General features: G+C 41.1%; 1 protein-coding gene across 2 annotated transcripts in view; it reads right to left on the bottom strand.

Annotated features, from left to right (window-relative positions):
- Positions 1-14,558, bottom strand: part of LOC122565336 (nuclear receptor ROR-beta-like) — a 78,045-nt gene extending 63,487 nt beyond the window's left edge. The window contains exon 1 of one of the 2 annotated variants that reach the window (XM_087976029.1): positions 14,438-14,558. In XM_087976029.1, coding sequence (XP_087832155.1) covers positions 14,438-14,558 — 121 coding nt within the window. Of the gene's footprint in view, positions 1-14,343 lie in introns of both variants that reach the window. The other variant, XM_043721204.2, reaches the window with a different exon arrangement.
- Between the last annotated feature and the right edge of the window lie 12,246 nt (positions 14,559-26,804).

Genomic DNA, 26,804 nt, shown 5'->3' with positions numbered 1-26,804 from the left:
AAATTGTCTACTTTGCAGTTCTATTAGTATGTCTGGAACTTTACTCATTATTTTACTGAGTGAATAATTAATTATTTTAAGACGGGTCTAAGACAGATCGAAGTATAGTCCAATACATATATAATCCTGCAAGACATTATTGGAAATTATGAATATCATCTCTTTTAGTGGATTCATCATTGGTGCCTAGGTTACTGTTCTTCTGCACAGTTTCAGATCAGATGAATCATCTTTGCAGGGCATCTTGAAACAACTTGTGCTGGGCACAAAAAGACTACAGTTGTTGAATGGACTTGCACAGTTTTGTTTGAGTGACACTTACTAACAAATACATTGACAGAGCTGATAATGTAACTGACAAATTACATCTTTTATTTTACCAGCACTCTTGCCTCCAAGTATCCTCAATTTCAACTCCCCATCATTGATGCCCTTGCCTTCAGATGCCAAGATCCTAAGCGGTGGAATTCCCTCCTTAGACCTTTGCCTCTCTTTCCTCTTGATGGATGCTTCTAAAATCTACTTCTTTGATGGAAATTAGTGACATCTGTTGTAATACCTCACGTGGTATTGATCTCACTAATACTGCTCGATAGTACTCTTGTAAAGTACATTTTGATGTTAATAAATACAATTACTGTCACATATAATGATGAAAATCACGACTCCTAATAGATCAGCTGGCAGTTTTCATTTTCATCTTGATTAATTTTTTAATGAATTTTCCACCTTTAATTGAGAAATATAATGGTTCATTATGAGATGTATTATCCTGAGAACTTACATTGTATTGTGGCCTCTTAACTGATGGTCTGTGTCCCCAATTTACAGCTAATGTGCTAGACCACTTGTGGTGATAGAAGCAGAAACACCATCACATTGTAAGTGTATGAGCTGTGCAGCATCTTCTCTGCAACTACCCTGTCACACTCATTGACAGATCAAGGTGATGTCTGTCATCCTTGACAGTATTCTTCTTCTCAATGTTTGACCAATGGATCACCACTATTCAAAATCACTTGTTAAGATCAAAACTGCCTAAATTTCAACAAAATTAAGAGCAATGTATGTTATTGAAATATTAAATATATGTTTGTGCACCTGTGTTATCATCTTAATATATTAGCAACAGCACAGACCTTTCAGTTCACTTCTTGAGACCTTTGATAGTTTGTATTTTGGAGAGGCCAGATACCAGAAGTGTGAAGCCAATATAGTAATGCTTCAGGTAATGTCCAGCATTATCTATTGAAGTGACCTTTAGTTGTAAAGCACAGTTTATTGTATGTCCTCCGTTTAATCTTTATCATTTCAAATGGATTAAAAGATTCAATACTCTTTACAGTTGAGAACTTTTATCATTCTGGCATGTTTCAAAATGTCCAAAATTATTGTAGTTGTGAAGGTGTAATCTTCATGATTTTGACTAACTGCTCAGTTTGGGAAAAGTGAGAATTTGCTTATGGTAAGTTAACACCTGACATAAAGCACCATCTTACATTCCTCAGCGGGTTAATTGCATTAGCTTTAATCTAGAAGACGAGAATTTTCTTGATAAAGAAACTACCCATACATTGTCTGAACTGAGCTTTCTGGCATCTGACCACAAAGTCTCTGAAGTAATGACCACAAAGTTGATATCATTTCACCATCTTAAAACTGGATCAAATAATGTACTGGAGGAAAAAAATCTAATCAAGCAAAAATTCTGGGATCTGAAAACAAAACCAGCAATCATCAGTGAATGTCTCTCAGATTTGGTTTGTTTTAGGTTCTGCAGTTCAGATGTTTCTTCTTCCCTGTCCCAATGTTCTCTCTGAGTGAATCAGTTATCAGTAGTTCAAAAGGACCTCAGTTCTAAATTAGTTATAAACTCTTGACTTTAACTATTTTCCATGTTAGTGCTGAGAATGGCAACTTGAAAACGTCAAGCACAGAACCCACAAACCAAAGAGATAAGGGGCACAGAGCAAGAGAGAGAGAGCGTTGTGAGTTATTTGGCGTGCACAGAAACCACACAGCGTCTTTACAAAACTGAGTGGCAAAGGAAGTAAATAGCTTTTTAAAATGTCAAGTTGGCTGTTTTGCTTCTTAGAGTATGGCCACAAGAAGGAACAGTTTTTGCAGCCATGCATTTTGACTTCAATAAGGTAGACCGTTCGCTGTGAAAGGATAATTATATCTGATCCTTTGCTCAATTCTTTGTCTTGAAAACTGCTAATGCTTTGATATATTGGTACATTTGATACTACTTAAATAACCTAACTGATAGTGGCATTGTGTACTAGAATTAATATTTGAATGTACTCAAAGATAAAAAGTGATTTAAAAACAGCATACAATAAAATCCAAGCAAAGAGAGTATCAGAGAAAAACACCCAAAAGCAGTAAATATATTTCATGATTTATTTTGATCTAATTAAAACACTGGACTTGAAAGAAAGATTGGATAAATTATTCGTTGATAATACCAACAGTTTCTTGACTACCAGTTGCTCAAGACGTTCACTAAGATCCATTTACTTTCACTGTCCCATGCTGTGGCTTAACATTTAAAAAGGTTAACTCTAATTTTGTACTGATTTGCGAACCATTGGGTTTGAGCGTTTCCCCTGAAATCTTCTGATTGGTAACTTTCCATTTTATGATGGACAGATTGGAGACCGGGAAACCAACAAAACAAAACAAAAATAGCTGGAGAAACAGCTCAAAAGTGGGAAGGTTAGAACTCTTCAAGTAGGTCACCCCTTAACCAGGCTAGACAGGAGTGCCAAAGCATTTATTCTACGTGCCAAAAATGTCTTCTTTCCAAGCCTCCACGGACTTAAAATTTAAACAAGAAAACCAGTGGATTAAAAATCATTAAAATACAACCAAAAATTGTTCAGGCTGTTCAGTACCAATCACCGGCATTCACAAGCTTCAGAATTGCAGCATGGGCAAAAGGGCTGTTAAGAAACAAAAAAGGTAGGAAAGGACTTCTGTTGATGCTGCCAAACTAGTCTGGGAAATTTAATAGTATACAGTAAACCAGCTCCGTATTGCTGCATCACATCAATGAAACAGCAACATTTGAAACACTTGTGCTACCTTCTATCATGATCCACAAAGTCACAGATGATTAGTATTCCCCTATTTGGATCTGAGTCAAACTAACAAACCATTTGAACTATTACTGATCCAGGGTTGTACCAAGAAAAATCACAGTCAAAATAATGTAGCAATGATAGCCTGTTTCATGGAAAGGTAGATGAGTAATCCTGTCTCCCAAAACAATCTTTTCTTGCACAAATAACAGCAGAAGGAAGCATCATTTAAATGAACAAAACAGGGAAGGAAAGCAACTGAGCTTCAGGACAATCAATTTCATGAATTGGCAAAAGATGTAATCACCCATTAACTGTTTAGGTGGGTAACCACTTAGACATTTAGTCATGACATGCCTAAAGGATGCTATATAACAACCAAAGAAACCCTCTTGAATATACTTACAGTTTCCACAACCTTTAAAACATTTGACTAGGTGACAATGTTGCATTTTAATAAGAGGTGCAATTTAAGTATTAAACACTAGGTGGTAGTAAATACCAATTCTGGTCACGCTGAAAACTGTAAGAACAAGGGTACAATGCGTGTAACTTGTACTCCACTGATGTCCTTCTCACAGAGGGAAACTTCGTACATTGGTAACTACTAGAAGGTTCGAAATTCAGCAAAACACGTTTACGTATTTTCATTCAGCTACTATGAAGAAGTAAAAGGGAGTAAAATAATTTAGATGCAATTATTATTTAATTATAAATAAGGACAAAAGTAATCAGTTTTGCATGTGAAATGTGGCCTTGATACATGTGAATTTGTTAACAGGTCATGATTCCCTCTACTTGTCATTTTGCCTCCACTCAAGTCTTGTATTGATATCCTTTAGTATTATTTGTTATTGTAAAACTACTGAAAATACTCCAGAAAATCTCTCTGGAAATCTATGGTACATGAAATTGAACTCAGTAACACCTAATTTTAAAGTTGTAAATACCCTTAACATGCCAAGACAGCATGTGCTGCATGTTTGCAGACTTGGGGAGGAGTCATGCTGGACACCATGCTGATGCAGTTTTAGTCCACAGGAAGTGAATGTCTACTGCAAACGTGACATTGCAGAGTAGGCAGAACACAATCCGAAGTTAATACTGATTACGCGCCACTGTTGCCAATTTTGGACCTCACCATTTCTGCCAACACCCTTTCAATCCACACACCTGAATACACATCAGCAGCAGGGGAAACACTCTTCTCACCATCAATCATATTTAAAGAGATTAGTTACCATCTACAGATTAATGGATGAATGATTTCTTCTGGTTGTTGCTACAATTGTGCAGTGTTTGATAATTTCTATAGTTGCTACAAATTGTAGAACTCTATGGGGAGGGGTAGTATTTCAGGATCTGTTTTAGACACAAGTTTAAGATATTTATTTGCTGATTTTAAGGCTTCTCCAGAACCAGTGCTTCAAGGAATTCTCGTTGGCATTCTTCATAATTTTGAGAAATAACACTGGGTTGTGTAGAGTGGGACAAGCTGCTTGAAGAGGAGAAAAGCTTTCAATAGAAATCACAGCTGACAGGCTGCTCAGGGAGCAATTTTCCTCTCTAAACTTAGCAATGAAAACTGTACAAGATGTCTGTACTTCATTAAGGACATCCCCACTGAAATCTGCCACAAGCTGCCATCCACAAAGTACAACTTCAGAATAGGGCAAATTGCATTGCCAGTGACTATGAAGGCAACAGTGGAAATGAATGTGCATCATCTATAAAGCAAGACTGAAATCTTGACTTATAGATGATGCACATTCATTTCCACTGTACCAACACAGCAACATCTTGCTAATTATCATCCCCCAGTGAAGCTCAGTGTTCAAAGGCAGCTATGTTTTATTCTTCTTCACCAAAAAGACTCCGACAAATTGAGAACATGGCTTTATCTGGATTATGAAGATGATGTCACTGGCTGCATACATTACTTTGGGTGCACAGTGTTCGTACAATGCTGCCACACAAAATGTGTTGGACCAAATCGCTGGTTGCCGAATCAGCACCCCCATCCCCCCACCTTCCACTGCCTGAACTGATCTCGTACAGTCCTGTATGCTTCAATATTTGGAGTGCTCTGCTACCAGCTCCATAACTTCTCCATTTTGGAGGGTCAAGAATTGCTACCAGCTATGCTACAACCTACTGTGGAATAGAAAAACGGGGAAACACAGGGGAGCAGCCTTAGCTAGCTCATTTTCGCTACATTGTACAGGAAGAACTTAAATTGAAAATGATACAGGTAACTGCAGTTCGCAAGCCATTGATAAACAGATGCACACCTTATCTTCTATCTGCCACAGATCATCACAGCATCCGCTTGGTTGCAACACAAAAGTACAGAAAACACATTTAGCTTTATGTGATTCCAGCCACTCTCAGTATTGGCTCCCTACTGAAGCATTCAACCTATGACTTAATGCCGGCTGCCTACAGAGATCATTCAAATGTCCAGACTGCACTAAACTGCCTACATTGCAATCAATGGGCAGAGGTTAATTATGCTTCAAGATCCTTGTGCCTATTTTCAGGAGCTATGCAAGTAACCTTAGGTTTTAAATGGTTAACTGTAGCTTGTCCTTTTTACACTAAAAAAAATTGCAGGCAAAATCAGCAAAGGTACAAAGGTTCAGTAATTGAGAAATGAGCCTGTGTGTGTAATCTATTTAAACAGTTGCGATTTCCAGTTAGGACTGGATTAGTGGTCTCTAATCATGGATCCCTAGTTTGCAAATTTCATTTTACTGTGTATGCTGTGGAATCAATATGGAATTCTGTAAACTGATATTTTCAGAAGTTTCATCACGTTGTTACCTAACACATTTAACATAAAAGACTTGACAAAGGAATATCAAGCATGACTGATGACTGGTCAGATTCCATTACCCAAATCATCATTCTATAATAGAAATGAAAGAGCACTTTTCGGATTTAGTAAAGCGATAGGGTTAGGGTTAGTAAAGCATAGAAAAAAAAACCCAGAAGTCATTGAGCCATCTTGCTGGTCATTTTGCAGGCAACAATTTGGTCACATCATTGTTCAGGGTGAAGAGTTCTTGTGATTGCTTTACTTTACAGGACTTGCAACTTTTTCTGCCATCATCCATGTTTAGAGCATTTTAAAAACTTATTCATACTTTCCAGTGCTCATACTGAGTTCAGAGAAAAGTCATTTCCAGTAAATTAATAAGAGGCAGCAGTTCACAGACCTCAGAAATTGCAAATTACCTCTGCATTTGGGAGATGGGGGAATACAGGGGAAGTTCTGAAAATATACTGAATTAGAAAATTTACTACAAAACCTTCTCCTCCCCCTGTGACTCCAAGTAAATTTAGTTGGGTATGAATATAAAGAGCGAGTCATATTTGCAAAATTTTCCATCTTTGATTAATAGGTTTCATTTACACCCCTATTGGGCATTAGGTTGTAAATAACAGTACCTTGTTACAAAAATCAAACAATGGAGCTAAATTGCATCAAAGCTGAGTGTGATACAGGTGGAGAACCAAGTAACCATACAGTAAATGAGACACTTCCTGACACATGGGGTGGGATTTTGTGTACTCCACCAATGGGGAGTTTGATGACAGGGGCTTTTAATCATCTAGGAGGATGGCACGTGGGAACCCCCACCATCTTCTCATCTCAACTCCGTTTATGGGTGGCACAGTGGCACAGTGGTTAGCACTGCTGCCTCACAGCGCCAGAGACCTGGGTTCAATTCCCGCCTCAGGCGACTGACTGTGTGGAGTTTGCACATTTTCCCCGTGTCTGCGTGGGTTTCCTCCGGGTGCTCCAGTTTCCTCCCACAGTCCAAAAATGTGCAGGTTAAGTGAATTGGTCATGCTAAACTGCCCGTAGTGTTAGGTGTAGGGGAATGGGTCTGGGTGGGAATGTGTCTGGGTGGGTTGCGCTTCAGCGGCTCGGTGTGGACTTGTTGGGCCGAAGGGCCTGTTTCCACACTGTAAGTAATCTAATCTATGTCTATAGGGGAAAGATCCATGTATGAGCTTCTGGCTTTGTCACCAATTGAGACCCTGAAGCAAGTAACCGATACCATCACTGGTAACGTTCACCCACATAGGGAGCACAATAAGAAAACTCCTGTTGTGTTGCTTGTGGCATTGGGAGACACTTGTTCACAAAAACACTCAGTGTTTAATCAAGAGATATGGAAGTCTGGAAAGGGATCATGGGGAATTCTGCTAAGTAACAACTCCCCTGATCCAGGTGAGCCAACCATTGTGGTTTGGTCACAGCACTATTTTGGGTGAGACAATTTAATTTATCCCATTCAGATTCTGAAGTAATATGGTCATTATTGCAGTTTTCTTCTCATTATCAAGTTTAGAAACATAGATCTATCAAATCTATATTAAAATAGAAAACATTCAGTTGAGATTTACTTATGTGGAAAAACTAACTGGTTTCTGCATAGATCAGCTGCCTTGCATTTATATACTGATTTTCTGCCAAACCTTTGGCATTGCCTCTTAGAGAAATTTCTATGACTAGCAGTGAAGACACATCATAGCAGCCATTACCTTTGTACAAGCTATAAATCTATTGGTTTTAGCACGAATAGGGGGGTCAAATTTTCATTAGAAATATTTAAAAAATTAAAAGAACTTGTGCTTCACTTCTAATCAATAATTCAGCTATTGTGAAAATAATATTTATTTTAGCTTTATTACTCCTCTCAGTATTTATTCAAAAAACCCACAGCTTTGATACGGTCAAGGAAGACATGGGGGAGATGGGGTCTACTTAATAATTTAAGGTTCAAGTTTTCAGACATCATCTCTTTTGATAGAATAAACTGAGGTAAAGTTATTCCCTTTAGAATGGTTCAACCTTGAATTTAAAGAAGGCAACAAAATGTAATTGGTTTTAATGGATTCAGGGCAACAATGACTAAGCAAAATGGTGGCTCAGTGGTTAGCCCTGCTGCCTCACAGCGCCAGGGACCTAGGTTTGATTCTTGCCTCGGGTGACTGTGTGGAGTTTGTACATTCTCCATGTGTCTGTGTGGGTTTCCCCTGGCTGCTCTGGCTTCCTCCCACAATCCAAAGATGCGCAGGTCAGGTGAATTGGCCATGTTATATTGCCCATAGTGTTAAGTGCATTAGTCAGGGGTAAATATAGGGTAGGGGAATGGGTCTGGGTGGGCTACTCTTTGGAGGGTCGATGTGGACTTGTTGGGCCGAAGGGCCTATTTCCATACTGTAGGGAATCTAATCTAAAAAACTTGAAGTGCTTCATATTGTAAAATTTTGGAATAACGTGACACTTTGATAAACGCTAAACAAATATGTCTTTCTTTTAGACATGAAAATTTGATAATATTACCCTGAAAATTATACACTCCCATTGCAATGAATTGCACATTAGTACAACAGACATACCACAGAATCACAAATGTTATAGCTGAGAAGGATGCCATTCACCCCATCGTGCTGTATCAGCTTGTTAAATGAACATCATTACCTGCTGCAATTTCCTGCTTTCTCCCTATACTCTTACACTTTAATTTTTATCCAATTAAACATCCTCTTGAATTCCTGGCAGTGTGTTTTATACCGTAACTATTTGCTGAGTTAAAATACATTTTTCCTCACGTCACCTTTGCTTCTTTTGCAGATCATTTGAAATTGATACCTTCCTGATCTTGATCCTTTTATGAGCTGGGACAGTTCCTCTCTAGCAGGCTGCTCATGATTTTGAGGACCTGTATCAGACCTCCACTTTGCTTTCATCTCTCCAAGAAGAGAACCTCTTCATTCTATCCTCATGATTGAAGTTCCTCATCCTTGTGACCATTCTTGTAACACCTGTACTTTCTCCCATACGTTCACATTTTTTCTGTAAATTGGCTCCAAGGACCATACACAATCATCCAGTTGAGGTCTAACCAGCATCTTAAACATACATTTTGATAATTCAGAAGTATTACAAAACAATAATTTTACAAAATTTCTAGGATCACTATTTATTAAAATTAAATATTTTGTGCTGATTTTTTATCGTGTAGAATTAGAAGTAGCTTAGCATTGAATAACAGGTTGCATCAGATGAAGAAATGTCTACATTTTTTCTAAAAAGTCAGTATTCTTTCAATATCCATTAATATTTTATTCAAACCAAATTAGATTACTTTTCTAAGATTCTAATAGATGCAATTGACATATAAATAAACAGTGACAGTATTTAAACTGAAACTAGGTCCTGTTGAGGAAACATAAAAGTCATAATTACTGCTTTCCCTCAAGTCACAAGTGGAGCAATGTATCATGTTTTGAATTGTTTTAAATTAAATTGAAGACTTTCAACTCAAAAGCATTTAAAAAGAAATCATATTCAGATTTCAATCTGAATATGTGCTGCTGGAATAGATTCATCAGTAAAAATATATTTTTGAATATACATACTTTAGTAAATCACTTGCAAAAAATTGATGGAAAATATGTCAGTTGTCAGTCATGATTGAATGATGCTATGGTAATGAGCTATCAATTGACCGGATGTATGGTGACACAGTTCCTGTGTAGGCAACAGCATTACAAATCCATGCCGCAACAGATTATATTTTGAGTTCAAGGACTTCCATTTTTATTCCAGCTCAAACCTGATTTTTCATTCATGAAGACATGTTCACTTCTCATCAATGCAAGAATATTTCCTTGTGCTGTTTTGGCTCTTTATAGATAAGTGGACTTCTGAATGTTGCTTAAAACAAAATATCCCTTTGTTTACTATCTCTTCATCACCTGACAGCAGAAATTTCTGTTCAAATATTTTGGAAATTAATCCTCCCACCCTAAAGTTTATTAAATAAAAGAACACAAATGCAAATATCGAGTAGAATGGAACAGAGCCAGCAACATCCGAGAAATGCAGCCTGGTATCTGTATCACCGAGCTTTGTGCAGCATGTCTTCCAGCTTATACGGAACTGAAACTTGATGAGAAAAAGATAGAACCTTTATCCCAAAAAAAAGACAAGAAAAAGGCTTCCAATTGACAATGCTCTTGGTACAATTCTTTAGGCAAATGTTTATTTATAAAGGAGATCTTGCTGTCATCCTGAAAACTTTTAGATGAGAGTCAAACTGTCTCTAGAATCACAGTGTCCAGCTTTTGATTTCTTTATAACTAAATATTTCAAAAGCCTGTTAAAATAATCTGCTTGTACAGTTTTCTCACACTGCAGGTTAACTCAGTTTATTTCATTTCAAAAAAATTTCCAAATTACTGTACATACTTTTTAACATAAAAAAAAACTGCTGAATTCTGACAACTGACAGTGTTCCAAAGACTATCTTCCCACCATATTGGACAAAATCCCAAAGCATGGTTGGATAGCTGCAGCTCTGATTTTACTGTCAAAGCCCAGCTGTAGCAGAAGTGAGTTTTGTTTTCAAGTCATCCTTGAAGAGGAACCCCAACAACTGAGTGAATGGAGTTTATTTTAGTAAGGGAGTGTGTCTAGTTTTCAGTCTTTAATGATTGCAAGTTACTGTAACATGTCAATCTACAAAAATTTTCCAATATCTGAAGCAGTCTGATCATTATGTAAAAGTTTAATGGAATTAGGAATTAACATCATTCTTAGTATTCTGTTTACCCGCTTCAAAATAAAATCAATTAAGAAAAATGCACACAACAGGTAAAGTATTACCCCTGGCAATTAGCATTGATACATTCTTTAAAAGGTTTTTTAAAAATTCTTACGCAGTTAACAAGAAAATTTTATATTCAGAAGTTAAATTAATTAGCATGAGGTGGAATTTGGTTAGAAGGGTTCAAGCTGCATGAAGACCACACAAAAAAAGACTGGAAAAATATCGTACATCAGCCCAGTGGAATCATATATGTAATGCTAAATATCTCCACACTAAATTTATCAGTAACAGACCAACCTTGGCTGGGCTCTCACTGTATCGTTATATAACAATTGGAATGGCAATACTCCATTTTTCTTTTAACCATCTGTGCAAATTCTGGTGCTCAGGCAGAATCTTACTCCACCCTAGTTCTGCACTGACTAGTTCTAAAGAAGGCGTTGATGTTTTGTTTAATATGTTTGGTCCAACCAGCTGTCAATCTGTGGTATTCGATGAAACGAACTTTGAACTCTGAACAACTCTACAATAGAACAGACTTGAAGATAAACATTGTGATTAAACCCTGGTATTGTGATTTTATAATACGCTTATGCAGAATGAAGTGGCGTTTGGATTAGACTATTGATCCCAAAATCTGACGCACAATCACCAAATCTTACAACTTCTATTTTGTTTAAAAATGTGACTTCTGAATGTTGACATCTATTGTACTATATGCATGGGAAAGTAGCTATATTCTGCTGTTCGAGACTGTAGTTTAATTAGGCTTATCAACTAACTCATAAGTATGTATTGGTTAATTTTTAAAAATTAAGTATAATACAAATTGATATTTCACTTCTATTGATGTTTAGTTTCAGGGAACATTTCAACAATGTGCTGAACCATTTAGATTTTTTTCACCAAACAAGAGGATGGCAGAAACGATCATGGCATTGACTTCTGAAGAAGTTGCTTTAGCTTTTTGTTGTCAAGTGTCTTTCAGGCATTGAAGAAGGATCTTTCAAGAGATGCAATATTTCATGTGAAGAAGGGGACGGTTAAAGTCCAGAAATCCATTCACTCCCCAATTGAATGATACTGTGTGTGAAAGAGAATGGGTGGAAAATGATAGTAAACGACAGCTATGTATGAAAATTCTTAGCTTCCAAATTAAATGAATTTCAAAAATTTAGGAGTATAATCATGTATCTTTTACACTACATCCTACAGCTGGAATAATGTAGAGCTGATATATTTTGTGTCCACTTTGAAAGTGCTCTTAATTTGTTACTCTGAGTAAAACTTCAAATGAAATGTTAAAATGCACTAATTTCAGCATTTCAATAACATGGTTATCTGACAGTAGCTTAATGCCATTACTCCCGGAAATCTAATTAGAGCTTTTCCTTCTCTTAACATTTAGAGTTTATTCACACCTATTGCAAGTCAGATGGAGTCAAAACTAACAGGGCTCCATCTGCCTCCCTAAAAAAGGATTAGAGCAGGCATTCTCTTAAAATCACCAACCATGCAGCATCTTATATTTTGCATCATCCAATATTCTGATATAGTTGGTGATTCATTAGAACTGATAGCAAAATTCACACAATGGCCGAATGTAGCTCTATGGTGCTCAGGCGATGCACCAATATCTGCAAAAACCTTTGCTTCTATCAATCTTTTTACCCTCCATTTTATATCAGGTGTCACTGAGCTTAAATCATGCGACTACAGAACAGATGCAAAGATCATATTAACTGTAGAAACAGCAAATATTTCCCTCAAAATTCTCAAAGTATTCCTAAAGGGAGTGCACACATCTTATGCTGAATATAACCAAATTTGTTTTAATTAAAAATACAAAAGTGAGAGGGGAAACATTTAAAAGGGACATAAGGGGCAACTTTTTCAAGCAGAGGGTGGTACGTGCATGGAAGTGGTGAAGGAAGGTACAATTACAGCATTTAAAAGGCATCTGGATGGCTCTAGGAATTCGAAGGGTTTCAGAGGGAGATGGGCCAAATGGTGGCAAATGGGACGAGATTAGGTCAGGATATCTGGTCAGTATGGACGAGTTGGACCAAAGGGTCTGTTTCCATGCTGTATGTCTCTATGACTCTGACTATAATGGGAACTGCCAAACAGGACCGTTGGTATTTGGGACAGAAACCAAAGTAATTTTTCAGGTTCTAAATAAGTTCACTTTCTTGTATTCTGACCTTCATTTCAGCTTTGCAAAAGTATTCTTTTAAAAATCAACGTTTTTTAAAAAAAGTCATGCATTTCTTATGCACAGCTTTAACGTGTGAAATCAAATCTTGTTAAATATTTGACTTTGAGAAGAGTATGTAAACATCAATCATATTTGTGGCAAGCTTTTCCCTGCTCTCCTGAATGCAGACAAAGATTGAAGTTTGACTCTAAACCCCTATGACAGTCAAAGAGACATAAAGTCCGATGTTTGGTGTTAGACCCCATGTAAAACCAGTATTTAATTATTAAAGTTCATCATGTTCTTTATCAATCAATCTTATTTTGAATATGTAGTTGGAGAAATTGAAGGTGCAAACTCCTTGAACTTTTGAAAAAGTCACACTGACGATACATTTACATATTCGATATTAAAGGTTGCAGTAGACAAATTAGTTACAGTATGTAGGTGTATTGTTCTCCTTTGTCTATTCTGATTGTTTACATCATTGTTCAGTACATTCAAGGACTGAGATACACAGAAGCACTGAGCGACCCCCAGCCCGCATCCCCCTTCCTCTCTCGGACTGATCCGCTCTGACAGATCTAGGTCACTGGGACGCTCTTGCAGTCTGGCAACTGATCAGCCCACTGCCTGCCTTGATGCAGTGCACACACTGAAATAATCATTTTAAATAAACCTGTGCAAAAGTACGCCACAGCAAAGTGCACAGGCATCTGAGCTACAGGAAAGAAAGATGTTACAGAAAACTGCACGGAATGTGCACACCTACAGGCATAGCAACAAAGTTCCAGATCCAACCAAATCACCAACTGGCAGTGTTCCTTCTGATGAGACAAAGTTACAACCTACAGACTTTATATTAAATTTGATATGAGAACTTCATAACCCATTCCGCTCAAATAAGAATCTGAAAATTAGCATCGAACAAACCATGCGATTAGGCTGTAAGATGCAAGGCAATGCAATACTAAGTAGCCACTGAATACACAGTGCAATATAAAGATTTAAAGTAGACAGATATTTACACATACGCAAATATAATATATAGGCTGGATAGCAGCTGAATACCATGCAAGAGGGCTAGAAAAGACAATTTACTGAAAATGTCAGAAAATGATAGCACACTGCTCACTCCACACACCGAGTGTGAAAATAAAAAGAATCAAGGCTCATCCTCAGAGGAACAGCCGGGGACTAAATGTCAGAACTTCAAATTTAGGCGTTACTAAATACCACAGAGAATACAGCGTTCGTGCCAAAAAGGGACTGGCGTTAACAAAATCCCTTCACTTTGACAACCTCGATAAACTATAAATTGCCTTGAACGCACAGAATTGCATGCAGCAAACATTTTATTTTTAAAAAGTTCATTTTTTTAAAAAATCGTCCTTCCGCTCCCCCACCAAAAAAATATTCAGTGACTTACCTCTCATGGCTGGTATTTGCAGGATGACCTCATGTAACAATGTTGAGGTGGAGGGAGGGAGGGTTAAGAAATAGACAAACAACAAAGCAGTTACTCAGCCAGTCTCTCCCGCGCTGGTTTGTTTGCTCAGTTGATATGAGGGATGATGAGCTGGGCACTGACTCACTCACTCTCCAATTCCAACCCCAAATTCTCGCCCAGTTTTTCAGCGACATGTGAAATCCGCCTTCGCGTGATTCGCCTGTCAGGCTGCTCTCGCTCCGCCCCGGTCTCCTCCCATTTTAACCGAGAGCCCAGCCTCCAGCCTCCCTTCTCCAGATCCACCTAACGTTGCGCGTACCCCTTCCAGTTGCCAACAGCGTTCTCTCTTATCTGTCTGTGCTTCCACTCTCTTCTTTCATCTTTCGCTTTCATCCTTTCTTTGTTTCTTCCATCTGTTCTTCCCTCTTTCTCTTCCAGCTTTCTCTTCTCCCTCGATCTCTGCCTCCCTTAAACCTCTCTCTCCAGCGAGTTCTCCCTATTTCTACTTTTCCCACCACAATCTCTCGCTCTTTTATCTTTCCTCAATTTCTCGCTTCATTGCTCCCTCCACTCCTGCCTCAATCTCTCCCTCCAGAAATCTCCCTCCTTCCTCCTGTCTCTCCCCTCCATTCTCTCCCTCCAGAAATTTCTCCCTCTCTCCTCCTATCTCTCTCCCTCAAATCTCTCAACCTTTCTCTCCCTTTCATCCCTCCCTCAAATCTCTGCTCCAACCTCTCCCTCTCTCCCCTATCTCTCCCTCCCTCAATTTCTCCCTCTCTCAATCTCTCCCTCCTCATCTCTCTCCTCATTTCTCCCTTCTTCCCTCAATTGCTCCCTCCCCATCTCTCCCTCCCCCATATCTCCCTCCCCCATATCTCCCTCCCCCATATCTCCCTCCCCCATATCTCCCTCCCCCATATCTTCCTCCCCCATATCTTCCTCCCCCATATCTCCCTCCCCCATATCTCCCTCCCCCATATCTCCCTCCCCCATATCTCCCTCCCCCATATCTCCTTTCCCCATCTCTCTCTGCCCCATATTTCCCTCCCCATTTCTCCCTCCCCCATATCTTCCTTCCCCATCTCTCTCCCCATCTCTTCCTCCCCCATATCTCCCTTCCCCATCTCTCTCTCCCCTATATCTCCCTTCCCCATCTCTCTCTCCCCCTCAATCTCTCTCCCTCAATCTCCTTCCCTTTCATCCCTCCCTCAAATCTCTTGCCGCCCCCCACAATCTCTTCCCGCTTCCCTCCCTCTCCTACGCTCCCCCAGCAATGTTTCCATCCGTCCGTTGTCTCTCTTTCCCTCTTTCTCTTCGCGTTTCCCTCACTTTATCTCCTCTTGTTCTCCCTCCATCTCCCTCTTTCTTGCCCTTTACTCTCACTTTCATTTCTGTGTTTGTTATGATGTGTGATCAACTATTTCCAAACATGAAGTTTGGGAAGAATAAAAAAAGAAATGTGTTACCATAGTAGCAACTTAGCTAATAAGTGATACCTGTGAACATATGTAAACTTTTATGCGTAAAATTGTCTTCAACAGGATCTAAGGTGTGTTTTCAATGCTATCTTAAATCACGAGTAATGCTGGATTGATGTCTTTATCCTGGACGTTCATGTAGAAGATGTAATATGATATTTACCTCAAAGACAGAAATCAAAGAGACTTTATTGTTTAAAACCACTAAAGTAGTGCGATTGCAATTGATTACATTCAAAAGCGGATTCCAAATCATTGTCAATGTTTTTGTATAAAGGCTTCTCCTTCGCAAACTCCCTACCAGAGATGGAGATTAGTGGAGTTCTGCTTAATTTTTTCATTGGTCCAGTACAAATTTGCCTTTTTGAGATGTAACTAAACTAATAGATTGTAGAAAATAAAACATTGCACAATTATTTAAACCATCTGGCACAGAATGAAGTCATTTCAGACTAGTTTTCCTCCAGTTTAGAGATAAATATTACACAAGTCAAACCTTGACGTATTGCAAATTTGTACTTATCACAATGGTTAAGTTTCAGGCTGAAGTTGACATCTTTACAACTAAAAGACTGTTGAATGTATAAAGATGCCTAATTGCCGACATTTCCTAGGTAGCACTGAATGCAAGATGCCCATTGTCCTAATACAGAAAAGGAATAATTAAAAAGTGTACAGCAGTGATGACATTTAACCCTGATAGAATTTCAGGTTATATTATCAACTACAAGAGAGAAAATGCTGTGATTTATGACCATCATTAAACACAGATAATATGTATTCACTTTCAGGTATATTAGCTTTTTATTTATACAGTAATGTCATTCTTCTGAGATTGGGGCCTATTTCAGTGGTAGATTCTGATTCTCATCGCAGCAAATGGCAACGGTCAATGCATTTGAAGATACTAACTGCAGGATGACATGCAAATCAAACCTTAATTATTCTTAATCCTTGTAATTGATCACACAGTAATCAACAATTACATTACGGTCAGCATAGTTGGTATTTTTCATACTTATTTCTGTCCAGAGGATTAAATTAATAGAATGACCAAATAAAAGTTTACATTTGAAAGCAGTTAAAATTTAATGTGATGTCTATAAAGGCAATTTAATGCTATATAGTGCATTATGAATTTATTGAAGTATCTTGGCAGATTTCATAATTAATTCCTTTTGAGATGCAGTGATTATATTGAAGGAAGAGGCAAGATTCAGTTCAGAGATGGCTATTACCCCTCTAATGGATGTCAGTGGTTTCAAAGGAAAATCATAAATGTGGAATATAATTCTGCCTGGCCTAATGTAAAATGTGAATTGTGAAATACTTTCCTTTCTCTTCAAGATCATGTATTGAAGGAGAATTCCACAATGCAAAGCCTTACCCAAACAAACGTCAGGAATCCAAGGTGACACTCAACAGGATGAATTTTATCAGAGGAATGGGTGTCAAGAATGTATATTCTAAACTTACAAAGTGGATAACAACCCTACAAGATTTTCCACGCATTAACCATTTCCAATGTGTATTGTCAGCATATGATATTCCTCACAAGAAATGCCAATTTTATAGCTATTTAAATTTATATATGAAATTATGTACCACTACCATTGATTTGAATCCAGCTCAAATTCCTGGAATATAAATCTTCTCACTTTGTAAATTCGTTGTAAACAGTTAAAAATGCTATCAATTGGAGACGAGGTGGAACTGAAAATGCCAGTGCATTGTAAGGTGTGAACAAATTGATAAAGAAAGACATTTTTCACAGATTTACTGCATCACTGTGTTTTCATTTTTTTTCACCTAAAGCATGCTTGTAGGGCTCATCAGGTTACATGGGGACAGCCTTAGCTACCTTGAAGCTCCATTTAAAACAAAGTTCTGGACAAGTTCATGTTAGTTGGACTGTGTGTGATATTACTGTAATTAACAATGTGAAACTAATTTAGATGTATAATTTACACTAGCCACTAGTTTGACTGATGTGAGAAATATACAGGCACCCAATAAAACATTCTTATTTTTAAATTCTGTCATGGCCTTCTGCCTCACTAATTCTGCAATCTCTTCCAGCCTTACAACCTTTGGATATCTGTGCTCCTCCATATTCAGGCTTCTTGAAAGGCTCTGCTTTTGTTTGGGCCATCACTTGCAGTTTTCTTTTCATTGCCAAGGCATGAGCTCTGGTGTTCTCTTCCTAAATATCTCCATCTTTCTACCACCCATTTATATCCACATATTCCTCTTTAAGACCTACAACAATGACCAAGCTTTTGGTTAGTTAACTGAATAATACCTTCGTCTCAGTGTTAAATTTTGTCTGCCAACAGCCCTGTGAAGTGAATTGGGATGTGTAACTATATTAGAGGAGCTATATGCATATATGTTGTTATTGTACCACATTACTAGAGTCATATTTCATTCAGAGCTGAAAATGTGTTGCTGGAAAAGCGCAGCAGGTCAGGTAGCATCCAAGGAGCAGGAGAATCGATGTTTCGGACATGAGCCCTTCTTCAGGAATCATATTTCATTCAGGCATGAGTAGAGGCACTTTATATGTGCAATAGTGAAGGAAATTCACCCTAATCTCCAATTTGCTTAGAAGTATTTAAAGTTGATTCTAGTTCTTTCTCTAGCAGTCAAGTTACTTAGAGTCATAGAGTCATGGAGATGTACAGCATGAAAACAGACCCTTCGGTCCAACTCGGCCATGCTGACCAGATAGCCCAACCCAATCTAGTCCCACCTGCCAGCACCTGGCCCATATCCCTCCAACCCCTTCCTATTCATATACCCTTCCAAATGCCTCTTAAATTTTGCAATTGTACCAGCCTCCACCACTTCCTCTGGCAGCTCATTCCATACATGTACCACCTTCTGCATGAAAAAGTTGTCCCTTTGGTCCCTTTTATACCTTTCCCCTCTCACCCTAAACCTCTACCCTCGAGTTCTGGACTCCCCGATCCCAGGGAAAAGACTTTGCCTATTTACCCTATCCATGCCCCTCATAATTTTGTAAACCTCTATAAGGTCACCCCTCAGCCTCCGACACTCCAGGGAAAACAGTCCCAGCCTGTTGAGCCTCTCCCTGTAGCTCAAATCTTCCAACCCTGGCAACATCCTTGTAAATCGTTTCTGAACCCTTTCAAGTTTTACAACATCTTTCCGATGGGAAGGAGACCAGAATTGCACGCAATATTCCAACAGTGGCCTAACCAATGTCCTAGACAGCCACAACATGACCTCCCAATTCCTGTACACAATAGTCTGACCAAGAAAGGAAAACATACCAAACACCTTCTTCACTATCCCATCTATCTGCGACTCCACTTTCAAGGAGCTATGAACCTGCACTCCAACGTCTTTTTGTTCAGAAACACTCCCTAGGACTTACCGTTAAGTGTATAAGTCCTGCTAACTTGCATAAATGAAATTAGGAGAAAGTGAGGACTGCAGATGCTGGAGATTAGAGTAAAAAAATGTGACGCTGGAAAAGCACAGCCAGCCAGGCAGCATCGAGAGTCACCATTTCGAGTATAACCTCTTCATCAAGGATGTGGGGGGGGGAGGGGGTTGGCAAGGGAAAGATAAATGGGAGGGTGTGGGGCTGGGGGGAAGGTTGCTAGGACTGTGATCAGCGGGTGAACGTGGGGGTTGATGGTGATTGTCACAGTGGAGGGTGAGCGGATAAGTGGGAAGGAAGATGGACAGGTAGGACAGTTCAAGAGGGCAGTGCAAAGTTAGAGGGTTGGATCTGGGATAAGGTAGGGGTAGGGGAGATGAGGAAACTGGTGAAATCAACATTGATTCCATGTGGTTGAAGGATCCCAAGGTGGAAGATGATGAGTTATTCCTCCAGTCATCAGGTAGCTAGGATTTGATGGTGGAGGAGGCCCAGGACTTGAATGTCCTTGGCAGAGTGAGAGGGGGAGTTGAAGTGATTGGCCACAGGGTGTTGGGGTTGTTCAGTGCATGTGTCCCAGAACTATGCTCTGAAATGTTCCACAAGTTGGCTTCCTGTCTCCCCAATACAGAGGAGACCTCATCGAGAGCAACAGACACACACAGTCATACCCGCATCATTCCCCACCTTTTCGTCCGCTACATCGATAACTGTATCGGTGCCACCTTGTGCTCCCACTTTCACGAACTTCACAAACACCTTCTGCCCTGATCTCAAATTCACTTGGACCATCTTAGACACCTCCCTCCCCTTTATGGACCTCTTCATCTCCATTTCTAGCGACCGACTCAACACGGACATCTACTTCCAACCCACTGACTCCCACAGCTACCTGGACTACACCATCTCCACCCACCTCCTGTAAAAACATTATCTTTTACTCCCAATTCCTCTGCCTGCACTACATCTGCTCCCAGGAGGACCAATTCCACTCCAGAACTTTCCAGATGGCCTCCTACTTCAAGGACCGCAATTTCCCCTCCCATGTCATCAACAATGCCCACCAGCACATCTCCTCCATTTTCTTCACCTCCACCCTTGAACCCTACCCCTCCAACCACAATAAGGACATACCCCCCCTCCCCCACCCCGATCCTCACCTTCCATCCCAGCAACCTCCAGATACCATCCTCCACCATTTCCTCCACCTATAAACAGACCCCAACACCAGAGATATATTTCCCTCCCCACCCCTATCAGCATTCTGTAGGGACCATTCCCTTCATGACCCCTTGTTAGGTCCACGCCTCCCACCACCCCACCCTCCACTCCCGGCATCTTGCCTTGCCACCACAAGAGGTGTAAAACCTGTGCCCATACTTTTGCCTTCACTTCGATCCAAGGCCCTAAAGGATCCTTCCACATCTGGCAGAGATTTTTCTGCACATCCAAACACCTCATCTTCTGTGTCCATTGCCCTTGATGTGGTCTCCACTACATTGGGGAGATAGGACGCCAACTTGCAGAACTTTTCAGAAAACATCCCTGGGTCACACACACTAAAGACCCCCACTGCCCTGTGGCCGACCCCTTCAACTCCCCCTCCCACTCTGCTAAGCACATGCAAGTCCTGGCCAGCTCCACTGCCAAATCCCAGCCACCCGACGACTGGAGGAAGAATGCCTTATCTTCCACCTTGGGACCCTCCAACTACACGGAATCAATGTCGATTTCACCCGTCTCCCCATCTCCCTGACCCCCATCTTATCCCAGATCCAACCCTTCAACTTGGCACCGCCCTCTTGAACTATCCTACCTGTCCATCTTCCTTCCCACTTATCCACTCCACCCTCCAATAACGACCTATCACCATCAACCCCCACTTTCATTCACCTATTGCATTCCCAGCTACCTTCCCCCAGCCACACCCTCCTCCCATTTATCTCTCAGCCCACTTGGGCCCCTCACCCCACCATGTTCATGATGAAGAGCTTACGCTCGAAACGTTAACTCTCCTGCTCCTCGAATGCTCCCTGATTGGCTGTGCTTTTCCAGTTCAGCTAGTTATTAGATTGAAGCTAAGATTTGTTAATTACCTAGCAGTTTTTTTTGCTGACAGTGTACAGAAGAAAATCAATAATAAGGTCACTGTTACATTCTGTTCCTTATACCAACTTCTTAAAAAATATTTCTAAGCTTTTGAAGCAATTTACTTGGATACTTTCAGTGCAAAGGAACCTTTAAGTTGGCAAGACGGAGGTTTTTTTTACTAGAAATGCTGGTTTAGCTTTCATTTAGAGCACAACGCCATCTTGGTAAAGGAGTTACAAGATGAATATGTAATAGCCACCCAGGGGATTAATTGAGGGTTAATTGACACTTAAATTGCCTGCCCGGACTCATTCAAGAAGATATACAGGTAAAGTATTTTGCTGCATAGCACTTTACTAAATCCCATCTGCTAACACTGACCAGCTGGCTGGGAGAGCCAAGTTATTGCTGAGAATTCCTTGTGCTACTTTGGAGGTATACCATCTTTTACTGTTCACTTGCTGAACTTTTGAAGGGGACTTTTGACATACATGGGTGATTTCTGGAATATTTTGTCAAGACTTCACCAACACTCCATCAACTTTATTGTGGAAATTCATCTAAAAGAGCAGTGGGTGAGTGGAATCCACACATCCTGTGACTAATCAGCAGTTGTGTGGTAAACCTGCAGGGTTCTGTTTTAGCTTTCCCAGGCAAGTTTAAATTATGGTTATCAGTATGTAGGACTAAAATTGCATGCAAGAAACATACCTTCAATGATTAGTGCCATATTAGCACAGGACACACTTACAACTTTTCACTACGATAACATTGATATATTATGAAATGATTAAATAGGATTCTGATGGAGAAATGTAAAGCAAGATGATCATTTTGGTACATGTAACGCAAGGGAGTTTTGTTCCACCTAAATTACACTGAATCCAATCCTTCAGCAAGAATGCGTTGGACTTTAAAAGCTGACAGTGAAACTTACTTCATCATGCCATGACTCAGCAGGGGACACAACACGTGGTTAAAATGATAGCTCATCTGAAGACAGCTCAGCTATTTGGGGGTTATAATTAGATTAGATTACTTACAGTGTGGAAACAGGCCCTTCGGCCCAACAAGTCCACACCAACCCACCGAAGCACAACCCACCCGTTCCCCTACATTTACCCCTTTACCTAACACTACGGGCAATTTAGCATGGCCAATTCACCTGACCTGCACATCTTTGGACTGTGGGAGGAAACCGGAGCAAACCCACGCAGACACGGGGAGAATGTGCAAACTCCACACAGCCTGAGTCGGGAATTGAACCCGGGTCTGGCGCTGTGAGGCAGCAGTGCTAACCTCTGTGCCACCGTGCCACCCACTATATCCTGTAGTCGGTCCTTCAGTGCAAATGGAACATGCTCTGAAAAGGAGCCAAAAATAAAGCAAAAATTGTGGTGGACAGTTTTCAGAAATTGGACAAATTCTGCCCCTCAGCATTCCACTAGGAGAACTTCACAAACACACACTGACATTTTCAATAAACTAGTCAAGGAAGCAGACCACACAATAAATATATCTACAAACGTAGAACTGTAAATACTCCTACAGACCCACAGATTTACAGCCATTCCTTCCAAATGCAAATCCAGATAAACTTATTGATTAACGAGAAATTGGTCTGATGTAACCAAGTTCTTCCCCATCAAAGTTATCTTCATATTTTAATAATTTATTTGCAGAATTGTGACTATATGTAGGAAGGTGCAAAACTGGGGAGAGATTTTGTGATAATTTTTGTCATGGGTATGATCTGTATTTTTCTTTGTGAGGTTGTGAATCTGATACTGATTTCAGTTAAAAAGGAACAGGATACAGATGTTTGTCAAGAGTGTGTTTCTGGAAAAGCACAGCAGGCCAGGCAGCATCCGAGGAGCAGGAGAATCAATGTTTTGGGCATAAGCCCTTCATCAGGAATGAGGCTAATGGGCCAGGGGGCTGAGATACAAATGGGAGGGAAGTGGGGCTGTGGGGAAGGTAGCTGGGAATGTGATAGGTAGATGAAGGTGGGGGGGGAGTGGAAGGTTGGAGGGGAGGGTGGAGTGGATAGGGTGGGAGGAAAGATGGACAGGTCAAGAAGGCAATGCCGAATTGGAGGGTTGGATCTTGGCTAAGATGAGGGGAGGGGAATTTAGGAAAGTGGTGAAAACCACATTGATCCCATGTGGTTGCAGGGTCCTAAGGCGGAAGATAAGGCATTTTTCCTCCAAGCATCGGGTGGTTAGGGTTTGGCAATGGAGGAGGCCCAGGACCTGCATGTCCTTGGGGGAGTGGGAGAGAGAGTTAAAGTGTTTGGCCACAGGGCAGTGGGGTTGGTTGATGCAGGTGTCCCAGAGATATTCTCTGAAACAATCCGCAATTTAGCGACTTGTCTCCCCGATGTAGAGGAGACCACACCGGGTGCAACGGATACAGTGGATGACATGTGTAGAAGCACAGGTAAATTTCTGTCAGATGTGGTAGGATCTTTCGGGGCCTTGGATGGAGCTGAGGGGGGAGGTGTGGGCACAGGTTTTGCTCTCTTGCATTGGCAGGGGAAGGTGCCAGGAGTGGGGTGTGGGCTGGTGAGGGGTGTGGATCTGACAGGGAAGTCATGGAGGGAATGGTCTCTCCAGAACACAGATAGGGGTGGGGAGGGAAATGTATCCCTAGTGGTAGGGTCTGTTTGTAGGTGTCATAAATGGCAGAGGATGATGCATTGTATCTGGAGGTTGGTGGGGTGGAAAGTGAGGACCGGTGGGTTCTGTCCTTGTTGCGATTGGAGGGGTGGTGTTCAAGGGCAAAGGTGCGGAAAGTGGAGGAGATGAGCTGGAGGGCATCATTCACCATGTGGGAGGGGATGTTTGTAAATTTATCAGAGTTACAATAAAATATTAAAAAGTAAGGCGCAAGCCTGGACAATTTTATGCATTAAAGCATATTTCAGACCTTGAAAGATAGGAATATAAGGGCAGAGTGAGATGTGTTTACCTACCTATACAGGCAAAATTTGTTACGATAAGTGTTGTAAGATAACTACTAACAATATAATGGATGGGTTCTACCTTTTGGAGTTGATGTGAATGCTTCCAGATTCTAGCCCATATAAATTAGCTGTTGAACCCATCAGAAAAAGATCTAATAACTAATGGAGCTTGTGAGTACTGGCTATCACAACTTCAGTCTCTCTACCAGGTCACACACAGAACACAGCCATAAGATCAGTCTTTGCTTGGAGATAGGTTCATTAGGTCCCTTGCTCAGAGGTTTCTCCATCAGCACATCAAACGAACCACTATCCATTGGATAATAATTTGAGAAATGTATCTCTAATTTTATACATGCGTACATTTCCCTTACTGGACTATATGGCACAGTGGCAGTGGCCCCACTGAGCCATGAGACCCAGGTTCAAGTCCTGGCTGCTCCAGAGGTGTGACATAACACATCTGAACAAGTTGATTAAAAATATCGACATTTTCCCGATGATCACAAGATTACACCGACTCACCAAGCTGTCTCTGACAGCACTGTCCGAAACCACAGCCTCTACCCATCAGGACAAGGGTAACAGATGCAAGAAATCACCTCCGCCTGCACCTTCCCATCCAAACCATACCCCATTGGAACTTGGAACTATTTTTCTTTTTTCTTTTTCTTTTCTTTTGGGTGCAGCCCAGGCTGCAGCTCCAAAAGCAGGCCCAGGACTCAGAGTCTTCTCCTTCTCCTTCTCCTTCCTCTCTGGATGTGGGACAGCTGGTCCAGGGACAGTCCCCTTCCTCTCAGACACCTTCAAGGAGGAGAGTCCTTGAACACGCACACACTGATCCAGCTCTCTCAGAACCAGCTCTCTGACACTCCTATTTATTTATTTTTTCTTTTTTTCTTTTTTTTTAGAGTTGGAGGGAGAAATGCACCCCTGTTTATTTTTTTTTCCTATTTATTTTTTTTTATTTTAACCCCCACACTACCACCTAAGTGCGATAGTGCTTATTATTTTTTTTTCCCCAGCACCCATGGTGTGTGTGTGCAGGTGTGAGACACAGTGAAAGACACAAAGTGCACGAATCTTTATTCAAATTCCACCACCAGGAAGATAGGAAAACACCCGAGTGGCCAGTGACAAGCACTGCCCTTCACATCAAAGGGCAGTGCTGTGTGATCAAAACAGTGAAGGGGAGGGTAGGGACTAAATCAAAATAGAATTGGAGGGAGAAATGATGCACTCCACTCCCTGCGGCGCCCACCTCTCCCTGAACAACTCCAGGGTGTTGGTGGACACCGCGTGCTCCTTCTCCAAGGACACCCGGGCTCTAACGTAACCGCGGAAGAGGGGTAGGCAGTCGGCCCTAACGACCCCCTCCACGGCCCGCTGCCTGGACCTGTTAATGGCCAGTTTGGCCAGGCCCAGGAGCAGACCCACGAGGAGGTCTTCAGACCTGCCCTCCCTCCTCCGTACCGGGTGCCCAAAGATCAGGAGCGTGGGACTGAAGTGCAGCCAAAAACAGAGGAGAAGGTTTTTAAGGAAATCAAAAAGGGAGTGCAAACGCCCACACCCAATATATACATGGTCCACGGACTCCACAGCGCCACAGAACAAGCAGTTGGGCTGGGAGTCCGTGAACCACCGCAACCTGCGGTTGCAGGGGACTACTGCGTGCAGCACCCTCCACCCAAGATCCCCGAGAGAAAGGGGGAGGACTCCCGCGTAGAGAGCCCTCCACTGGGGATCCCCACCGCCCGGTGGCAAATGGGCACGCCAAGGCGTGTCCGGACGGTGGATGAGGGAGAAGAGGTGGACGGTGTGCAGCAGCAGTCCGTACAGGGCTTTCCTTTTTACGTCCCGAAATGAGACAAAATTAAAATTTCGGAGGTGGCTCAGGTTGTGGGGCACAGGCTCCCGCGGGAAGTACGGGACCTTGGGGCCAATGTGAAATTCCGTCCCGAACTTGGAACTATATGAGTGTTCCTTCATTGCCATTGGATCAAAATCCTGGAACTCCCTTCCAGTGATTGGATTTGCATCACTTGGATTGCAGTGGTTCAAGAAGGTGGTTCTATCACTTTCTCAAGGCCAGTCAGAATGAGCATTAAATGCTGACATACACACTTACTGGTAAGGTCCTGGGGAGTGTTGCTGAACAGAGACCTTGGAGTGCAGGTTCATAGCTCCTTGAAAGTGGAGTCGCAGGTAGATAGGATAGTGAAAAAGATGTTTGGTATGTTTTCCTTTACTGGTCAGAGTATTGAGTACAGGAGTTGGGAGGTCATGTTGTGGCTGTACAGGCCATTGGTTAGGCCACTGTTGGAATATTGCATGCAATTCTGGTCTCCTTCCCATCGGAAAGATGTTGTAAAACTTGAAAGGATTCAGAAAAGATTTCTAAGGATGTTGCCAGGGTTGGAGGATTTGAGCTATGAGGAGAGGCTGAACAGGCTGGGGCTGTTTTCCCTGGAGCATTGGAGGCTGAGGGGTGACCTTA

The sequence above is a fragment of the Chiloscyllium plagiosum genome, unplaced genomic scaffold, assembly GCF_037043375.1.
Source record: "Chiloscyllium plagiosum isolate Xiang-an unplaced genomic scaffold, Cpla_swu_hap1 HiC_scaffold_28, whole genome shotgun sequence".
Taxonomy (NCBI): Eukaryota; Metazoa; Chordata; class Chondrichthyes; order Orectolobiformes; family Hemiscylliidae; genus Chiloscyllium; species Chiloscyllium plagiosum.
Note: the sequence above shows the minus strand (reverse complement) of the source record. Positions and strands in the feature narration are given on the sequence as shown.